At 34.3% G+C, this 10,391-nt stretch overlaps 1 protein-coding gene across 1 annotated transcript; it reads right to left on the reverse strand.

The window, feature by feature from the left end:
* Window positions 1-6,242: 6,242 nt before the first annotated feature.
* LOC101896372 (cilia- and flagella-associated protein 52) lies at window positions 6,243-9,902 on the reverse strand. The gene is made up of 11 exons (XM_005191067.4): window positions 9,570-9,902; window positions 9,397-9,505; window positions 8,927-9,027; window positions 8,737-8,840; window positions 8,256-8,674; window positions 8,017-8,189; window positions 7,724-7,953; window positions 7,441-7,657; window positions 7,137-7,374; window positions 6,634-6,777; window positions 6,243-6,571 (listed from the first exon to the last, which is right to left on the reverse strand). Exons 1-11 carry the CDS (start codon window positions 9,782-9,784, stop codon window positions 6,323-6,325), a joined length of 2,199 nt encoding a protein of 732 aa, XP_005191124.2. The 5' UTR covers window positions 9,785-9,902; the 3' UTR covers window positions 6,243-6,322.
* Window positions 9,903-10,391: the final 489 nt, after the last annotated feature.

The raw sequence follows: 10,391 nt of genomic DNA on the forward strand, positions 1-10,391 counted from the left end.
TATATCTGCGAACCCCTTCCGGTACATGACCCACAAGGGGTCAAGTTTTCAATACCTTTATCTGTCATAACTTGCGAAACAAGTCGGTGATTCTTTTCAACTTGCTATATCTAAATATTTTTCTCAACCAGAAACATGAGATGAATATGGAATTTATGGTTTCGCATAAAATTGGACATAAAAGTACGATTTTCTTGTAATTGTGTCCATACTAAGATTTTATGTGTATTAGGGAAGTATCTCAAATAAAAAAGCAGTAAGTGCGGTCTTTGAATACCCTCTACAATTTGGAAAGAATTTGGCTATTAAAACATACTTTTAAAAATCATAAAATTACCGAATATAGGGAGTTACCGTAATATGGGAGTATATACGAAAACGTGGACCTGCACAGCCAATTACAATATTTAAATAGGAAACATAAAAAGTCCGGTAAATAATATCGCAAAAACATCATAATACCGACTACGAAATATGAAAAAATTTTGGTGAATAATGTCGTTAAAGTCATCAAAATACCGATCATTTCCAATACCAAAAACCCTGTAGACCAAAAAGTAAAATTTTATCAACCTACTTCAACCTACCTGAGTAAAATTTTATCAACCTACTTCAAACGGCTCGGAAACTAGAGTGATTTCTACAGATGGACAGTCAGATGATTGGACATCACTAAATCGACATTGAATCGTTGCTGATATCCATATATACACTGATTCAAAGTGAAACACACTGACTTGGTTCATTTTTGCTTTGAATAAAAACGAAAATGACAGTCGTTGACTTAGGTTTTTTAACGTTATCTTTGGAACGAAACACTTTTTGACACTGTGCTTTACAGAGTAAACAGAGTTGCCATATGCGGGGACATTGGCACTAGTTTCGGCATTTTTTATTTTTCATGACTTGGTTCGGTATAGCAGTGAGCCCTTCATATGTATCGACGTTTGAAACGTTATGCCTGGGGTGATGGTCAGAAGACATTTTTCCATGGCCCCAATAATATTTTGCCAAATGAAGAAACCTACAAGCCGGAATTGAAACGCAATTCTGAGGAAGAAAATCTGAAAAAGCGACGGGAATTGCGTGAACAACATGCCAGAGAAGAATTGGAGAGGCGTAGAGCAAGGCATGAGGGGAGGACATAAAAGAAGATGATTGTGTTTATGGTTCAAAAGTTGAAAAAATTATTTAAGTTTTACGAAATAAAAAGTTAAGAAATCCACGAGAACAACTCGAATAGGCTTTGACAATTTATTGTGAAAATTCCCCGATTATAGCCCTGTAAGTTTATGCAAAACTTTTTTTAAAAATCCAAGATTATAGCTTTTATAGTCTATAAAAAAATATTAACCCCCATGAATTTGAAACTTTTCGTCCTTGCATTTTTAAATCCGCAATTATGGCTCTAATAGTTTATGGACTGTCAAAAATTCTTTTTTAAAGATATTAGGTGTGTCTGGTTACTTTTCCAGCAGGAATTGTCCAGTAACTTCTTTCTGAGAGAGTAAGGTAGTTTTATTCTCTTTTGCAAGGAAAATGCGAAAAGTAAACAGACGGTATTCCTGCAGAAGCTTGCAACTAATCAGCTGATTTGTCAAAACAAACCAATTTGTCCACCATAAGGAGAATTAAAACAAAGGAAGCAATACTAATTTTACAAGTTTTTTAAATAAAAATGTTGGAAATAGTCGTTTATTTTCTTATTGCATATTAACATTTACGTTTTTTACATTTTGTAAAGTTGTTCTCCAAAAACTATTAGTCTTGCTAATTCCAAAAAAATATTTTCAAATTGAAAGCACAAAAAGAAATAAACAAACAATAGAAAACATCTGATTGAATGTCGATGAATGAGAAGAAGAAGAGTTGCAAGTGATTAGGTGTGTCTGGTTACCCTAAAATTTGTAACAATTGTTACAAATTGTTACTGGAAGTCGTCTGTTAACCCGAAAGTTCTGCAAAAGAGAGCGGTTGGAGAGAGAAATTTTGACAGTTCTTTCAGTGAGAGTTTGCAAATTCTTGCTGGAAAAATTTCTTCTTGCAACTCTTCTTCTTCTCATTCATCGACATTTAATCAGATGTTTTCTATTGTTTATTTATTTCTTTTTGTGATTTTAATTTGAAAATATTGTTTTGGAATTAGCAAGACTAATTGTTTTTGGAGAACAACTTTACAAAATGTGAAAAACGTAAATGTTAATATGTAATAAGAAAATAAAAGACTATTTCCAACATTTTTATTTAAAAAACTTGTAAAATTAGTATTGGTTCCTTTGTTTTAATTCTCCTTATGGGGGACAAATTGGTTTGTTTTGACAAATCAGCTGATTAGTTGCAAGCTTCTGCAGGAATAGCGTCTGTTTACTTTTCGCATTTTCCTTACATAAGAGAATAAAACTACCTTACTCTCTCAGAAAGAAGTTACTGGACAATTCCTGCTGGAAAAGTAACCAGACACACCTATTGCAAGAAGAAATTTTTCCAGCAACCCAGCAGTCCGCTCGCCATTACAATTTAATACCCATCCGAATGTATGCTATTTTGTCAATAGGAAAAAATGAAATAACAGTGGTTTATAGCATACAACTAGCATCCGATTTGGATGAGTCGCATTGCTATTACATTGTGGAACAGAATCCATGTTAGAATTAAAGAACAAAACAAAATATAATAAAATGTGTCCATCGCACTTGCATCTGAATCGGATGCCTTTGTATTGTTTTGTAAAGTTTTTTTTTGTGTTGTTGTTATTCATTTTTGATGCTTCTTTCTATTTAAATGCAAAATTTTATTCTGTGAAGTGTTTTTGAAAGTGCAAGTTGTGAATATTGAAAAAAAGTTAATAAAATAAAATAAATTAATAAAATAAGAATATAGTAAGTGTTGTGTGTTAAATAAGTTAAATAAAATGTTAGGATTCAGTAGGAGAAATTTAAGACGATCAAAGAAAGTGGAAGCAGACAATTTAAAAAGAAATGCACAATTGAGGACGGACTGTTTGGCAACAATGATATTGTACTAAATGAGCAGATTCCATGCATGCCAAAATTGTAGAAGATTTTGGAAAATATGTAAGAATATTAAAAAATCTCCGTTAGAATCCATTACTAATTTAATTTTTTTCAGTATAGTATCATAAAAATTATAATTGCACCAGATGGCCTTATTAAAAACTTCGGCAAGATTAATGACATTTCTATAATATTATCTTACAACTATGATGGTACCCGAAATAAAAAGGCGTTTAAGGAATTTAAACTTTTATGAAAAAATGTTCTATATTTTCTATCCTTATTTCAGAAGCTGTCCGATGTGAAGGATTCAATAAACAGGATTACTCCAAAAAATTAGAAATTGTTTCAAATTAAGGCCAGACACTTCCGAACAATGTCCTACAATAAAAAAAAAAAACAGGAAAAATTTATTTTCTTTCTTTAGTTTAAGCTTTGTTTCCTCCCACGTCTTTTTAATAACTTTTATGAATTTCTTGTTTATGCATTATTTCTAATTATAATAAGAATATTTTATTGTTGAAAAACTGTTCTATAATACGAATATTTTAATAAAAAAAACAGCTGAAATTTAAGTTCCACAATCTAAAATGTTGATGGAATTGGACCCATCCAACCTTCGCTTACAATGTTGATAGATTTCGGACCCATCCAACATTCGCTTACATTGTCGGTCGATTTCGGACCCATCCAACATTCGCTTACATTGTCGGTAGATTTCGGACTCGTCTGACGGCCTAGGCCATCGCTGTGTAAATGTAAGTAGAAATTGTATACAGGCTTTGGATGGGTCGCACCTACATTGACATTGGTCTCAGATGGAAGATGTATGTGCTAAAAAATCCGCTGGGAAGAATTTGCAAACTCTCACTGAAAGAACTGTCAAAATTTCTCTCTCCAACCGCTCTCTTTTGCAGAACTTTTGGGTTAACAGACGACTTCCAGTAACAATTTGTAACAATTGTTACAAACTTTAGGGTAACCAGACACAACTATTTTTACCATGGGTATCTAGTCCTTGTAGAAATTGGTTTACAAATCCAAGCTTATTAGACTGGTAGTCGTTGAATTGAATGAAATTGTAAAAAAAAATGTTAAACTGAGTCATTGTCATTTTTTATTTAACTCTTAATCCTTAAAAAAAAAGTTTGTTAAAAATCCATGTTTGTTGGAATGTTATTTAGTCCTTGGAAAAATTTGTTGGAAAATCCACGTTCTTTTAACTCTGTCATTTTAAACATCCATGATTGTTAGACCCAAAATACAGGGTGAGAAAGCAAAAAATGTGGTCAAAAGCATCAAATTTTAGAATAAGTTTAGATTTGTTCGAATTGGTCACCTTTGGCACGAATGTTGCTCTGCGGTTTTTTTTGACACATTAACGGCGAAGCGCTTACTTGAGGTAATCGACACTTTGGTATTTTTTAGTGCCAACCTTGCTTTCCAAAATACTTCAGACACAATAGTCCAACGGTTTGTATCCGGAAATTTTGGTGGCCATTGTGCTCTGGAAATAAAGCGAGGAACCTCATTTTGTAACCATTCTTAGGTGGCGCGTGCTGAGTGCAATGGTGCTGAGTTCTGTGGGAGTGTCCAAGGTCTGCGGCCAAAATATTTGCGTGCAAAGGCTTTAATACACCCTCCAGAATAATTTCGCGATAATATCCGCCATTTATTCTGATACCACGATCGAATAATACGAGCGGAGAGCGACCATTGGCTGGCCACACCATCACCATGGCCGGCGCTTGAGTTCTGGTTGCCAACCGAACTTTTTCGAACTTATGTTCAGCACACGAGCAATTTTCCGGCAACTGCGACGCGGGTTTCGATCAAGTCGCTTCTTTACTTTTCGAACCATTTCTGCTGATATTGCTGTTTTATTCCGTCCACTTCCTTGACGTCGGGCTACTCTACCAGTATCACGGTAAAGAGCGATGGTACGAGACACAAAAGATTTATTCACATTTAAATGCTGGAGTGCTCTAACGATATGCACTTGTGGTTTTCCACCCAAATTAAAAAAAAAATCACACTACGCTTGAATTTCATCACGAATAACTTTTTTTCTGGAAAATTCTCACTAAAATGCTTTTGTACGCTTCTTAACAATATAATGAGCTGTCACTGGGATAATTTTAACAGCTGTCGGACGAATGGCTTACAAATGACAGCAGTCTGAAGTTGGTTGCAGTTTTTTCATCTCACCCTGTTTATGCAAAGTTTTTAAACGTACTTCGAATAAATCCTTGAAAAAATTTATTAAAAATCCATGTTTTGTTAAATCCACATTGGTTAAATTCTTAGCCATTGTAAAAAATAAGCGACTTTAACCACGATAAATATGCAACGTGGTTAAATATACTTTGAATAAATTTTGAAAGGTTTGAAAAGTTTTGAAAATGAAACATTGTCAAAAATGTTTTGTCTTTCACAAATATTTTATTTAAATTCTGTTCTCTAGAAATATATCTTGTTTTTTTTTTTTCAATAAAATTAAATTCTATAAAATAAAAATGTTTTATATAATATCAAAACCTTTTTCTTCATTGATGCCAGTTATGCGAAATTTTACATATAAGTTGTATTCCAATGCGGCCAAATCCTCAGACACCTTAAGCAAAGGCCCCAATACTAAAAAGAAACCCCATGCCACCAAACAAAACAACAAATGGCTATCGAAAGGTAAAAAATCAAAAACCACAGTATCCGGAGGTAAATGTCAATCATCTGCCACTGGAGGCGGCAAGAATCAACATCCAAGTAAAAAAGATGAGTCGTCATCCTATATCCATGATAAATGTGATATTTTTGAACTTCCCAAGGGCAATAGTAAATGTTTCCGTTTAATTTCCTATTGTTTGCTGCCACTAATTGGTGGACTTTCGGGTTATGTGCTAACACAGCATGATGATAGGGAACGTACCTTTGTGCCCCATGAATATATGTACAGGCGTTTGAAGCGTTTTGCTTGGGGAGATGGAAAAACCACTTTTTTCCATGGGCCCAATAACTTCCGACCCGAAAAAGAACAATATGAACCAAAACCAAAGAATTGGGCAGATGATATTGAGATAAAGAAAGCCTTAAGGGATCAACATGCCAAAGACGAGATGGTAAGAAGGAAATCAAGGCAGGCACAAAAGAAAAGCAGTAACAAAAATTAAAAGCGGCATCCTCAAATTAAAATGAAAAAATTTTCTTAAATTTTTTGTTAACTAAAATTGATTGTGTGTACGTATGTAATTTTATTAATATAAAAATATATGATTTTTTCTTTTATAAAAATAAGTCTCAGTCTCTTATGTTCAACATTTTTTAACATCCATCTGTTGGTTGCCACAATTTACATCGATTATCTTTTGCATGTCCACTGGGGGACACTCTATCAGATTGACATTATTTTTGGGAGTATTTGCCACAAGTTCTGTTATATTTTCCCGTCGTTGACTGTGATTGCCGCGAGCACTGGCTCTCTGTTCCATGTTTCCTGATTTATAATTTGAAGATATTTTCAATTTATTGAAATCCACTAGGGGATCGTTTGAGCCGCAATTCTATCAAAGAAAAATTTGAAGTTTAACAGTTACTATATTGAGGACTCTTTTGGTTTGCTTACCTCTGGAACATCCCATATAATAATACAACCATCCGAGCATCCAGATACAAAGAATTTTCCACAGGGACTAAAGGCCACACTTTTTACCGCCGAGGCATGTTCAGAGCCCTGAGCAACCACAATACCACGATTGTATTCCCAAAGCTGGTTTAAATAGAGAAGATAAAAATGAGGAAGATAGTATATGTTTCAGAAGAATCTGTTTTAAATAGAGAAGATAAAAATGAGGAAGATAGTATATGTTTCAGAAGAATCCTAAATGCATAGTTCATTCAGATTTATTGCTTTTATAATTCCTGCAAACAAATATTCAAGAAATCCTCGTTCATTCAAATATATCTAAAAAAAAGTCCAGCCAAAATTGTGTTGGGCAATCTCAATTATGGCTGTGATAGTTCTTGTAAAAAGGTATATTAAAAATTTAAAATGTTGTGCAAAATTATGTTTATATCTCTGATAGACCTTGAAGAAAAAATGTTTAAACTCTACTTTTTTTAACTCACTTTCACCATTTGATCACTGCCAACGGAAACAAAATAATCCCCCGTCGGATTTATATCAATGTGATTCACAGATGATTTCCCTGAACCTTGAAGTTCACGAATTAGACTACCATTATAGACGGCCCAGTAACGTATACGACCATCCGTGCCACAGGTAAGGATTTGCACACCAGTCGGAAAATACTTGGCTGTCATGAATTGAGTATTTGCAGTAATGACATTTTTACGAGTCATGCGACTGAAAAAAAAAAATTAAAAATAAAATTTTATCTTCAATTTTTTGTTATAAGATTTTCAATTCTACTTGATATCCCATATCACACAGCAACCATCACAGCTGGCCGAAATTACTTCGGTATCATTTTTATTGAAGTCCAACGATGTTATGGGTCCCGAATGATCTTTCAGCACTCCCACAAGGCTTTGACAAAATGGTTCAATTTTCCAGACACGAACCTGCCCTTCAATGCCGCCGGTGACAATAATGCGACCGGTAGATGATATAGACAAGGCACTGCAACCTGAAAAGGGAATAAAGTTGATTTTCTTTTTTTTTTAATTCCCCTATGGAAATATCACACCCTCACCTTTGTTGTGGGCATTTGGTATAGCATAAATTAATCTCCCAGTTATCGGAGTAAACGCCCGTATTACACCATCATTCCACACTGAGACCAAGCTGCTGCCGTCGTTGGTAAATTCAATATCTGCACACTGGAAATTATATACCATTATTCGCAGTAATTCCTGCAGACGTTTCGTCGACCAAATTCGTATGGTTTCATAGCCGGCCGTGGCAAAGACTGAAGAAAGATTTCTTTGAAAAAATAAATTTGTATTAAAAATATATATCTCCAAAACCAGAACCCCTTCTACATACTTGGGGAAAACAATATTGTGCACAGCTTCCCGATGTGAGGTCTTCAGCAGTTTCAAAGTAAACATTTTTATGTTCAGCAAATATATTTCATTGGCTTCCGTGGCAATGTAATATTCGATAGGTGTGATCTGAACCATTGAGGTAATTGCTCCATTGACTTTGGTTCTTTTGAGCTGGAAAGAAGACTCAGCTATACATTTCTTTTTTATCACTTCCTCACCCCCATGACTCCCTCTTACCGTTTTCAACATGGGCCATGTGGGACTGGGATAATTTTTAAAACTTCTATCCTTGCGCTCCTCCACCAATTCCAACACCCCATCACCGGCACCCATTAGCAGCAGTCCGTCATCGACAATATAAACCACTCTCAAGCCATTTACATAACGATTACAATCTTTTCCAAATGGTTTGCGGGGATTATGTGTGCCATATGCCCCCACCATAGAGGAAAATGTGCCCGCCTTTGTTACATTGGCCGAGTCGCAACAATTGAGAATAATTTTGATAACATCGCCACTAAATGTTCCCAAATAAACATATTCATCACGAAGATCAATGGAAATGCTCGTATAACGTCGTTGATGTTTACCCACATACACATCGTGCACGTTGACCTTTTTCATCTCACGCTGTATACTCCAAATGCGAAGATGACCTAGGAGGGAAATATTAAATTTTCCGGGTTTGTTCTCAGTCTATATTTTGTCCCAAACTTACGATCTCCAGCTGTTATGAAGAACGATGGGTTATCCTGTAAAGCCCTCACAACTATGGCGTTACCATTAATGGATCTGGAAGCAACTGATCTACATATGGGTGTACTACAAGTAAGAAAATTGACAATTTAATTAAAGAAAACTAAGGCTAATTAAGAACAATTTTGTTCTGCAAGACTTATAAAACTTACAGTGTTGCAATATCAAAAACTATTACAGAACCATCATCTCGACCACCAACTGATATCACATATTTATCATGGGCCGTAAAACAAATAGATTGGACACGGACCTACAACGAGATAAAATTAAAAATAAAAATTTATAGCACATTTGGTGTTATGAATTGAGTATTATATTTGGTATAGTCCTTTAAAAAATTGCGATTATCAATTTCATAGCCCTTTCAAAACTTTCCTTTAAAAAACCAACAAATATAGCGTTAGTAGGGATTTTTATTAGTAATTGGAAATTAACTAATACTATTCGAATAGTGCTTTAAAAGACCGCGATTGTAGGTCCTTAAATCCTTCCAAAAATCTCACTTTGAAATCCATGATAATTTTTACAAATCTCCATTTTAAGTCCCTAATTATTCTTTTAAAAGTGCTATAAGGTTTAAAACTCTTTGAATAATGGACATTTTAAGTCATCAACTTACCTTATGCAAATCGTGCCGGGCCAATTCCTTGCGTTGTTCAAAGTCCCACAGAATTACATAGCCCGGAAAGCCCATGTTATTTATTTGCCCCGACGCCATAAAGCGACCACTTGAATATTAAAGAATTTCTTATTATTGAAAATATTATTCAACAATCTCACATTCTATTTCACCTTCGACTTATATCCAGACATGAAATATTGTTAGTATGACCGCCAACAAATTCTTGTTTATTTGTTTTTGTATCATCGATGCCGATCTTGGTGCCCAATGGATAGACAATATAACGTTTATCCGGATGCAAATGTAAACCAAATTCAACTTTGCCATTTATGCCGAAAATTGCACGAGGCTCCAAACGTTTCGTTTCAACTAACTCCGAGGACATGTTCGTTATTTAAATTTTCCAATAATTTTTTTTTATTTATTTACTTATAGAAGGAGAAATTAAAATATTGTACGACAATCGTTTCATATAAAATGAAATTTGAAATTTTCAAAATTGTTGCCAACAGCAACAATAAGTCGTTAGGAAATAATAACATCTGTTTTTCTAACAAGAGTTGCTATGGAAGCACCATGGCAGAAGAATACAGGTAGATGCATCAACGCTTGGGAGCATTGATATGTCAAAAAAATTAAATGTTTTTTTTTTCAAATATAAGTAGAATTTTATATGTTTTCTTATTCTACGTCATTCGGAGGCTATTATAATTCGCGTTTTTCAACAATTTTTACAAATTTAAATAATTTTTCATTCAACATTTTCAATTCCAAAATTGGTTTGACAGTTCATTGTCCCAGCAGCTGTGTCGACGCGTCTACCTATATTCTTCTACCATGGGAAGCACATGTGCTAAGTGTTTTCTATAACAGTTTGTTGTTCTCGTTCTTTGAATCGCAAAAAAAGTTGCTTTCACTCGAATCGTTCGTGTTCAAACGTATTCATTTTAATTAGGGTTTTTATAAATATTTTCGAAGCTCTCGTCCATTTT

This window comes from Musca domestica, unplaced genomic scaffold (assembly GCF_030504385.1).
Source record: "Musca domestica strain aabys unplaced genomic scaffold, Musca_domestica.polishedcontigs.V.1.1 38, whole genome shotgun sequence".
In the NCBI taxonomy this organism is placed as follows: Eukaryota; Metazoa; Arthropoda; class Insecta; order Diptera; family Muscidae; genus Musca; species Musca domestica.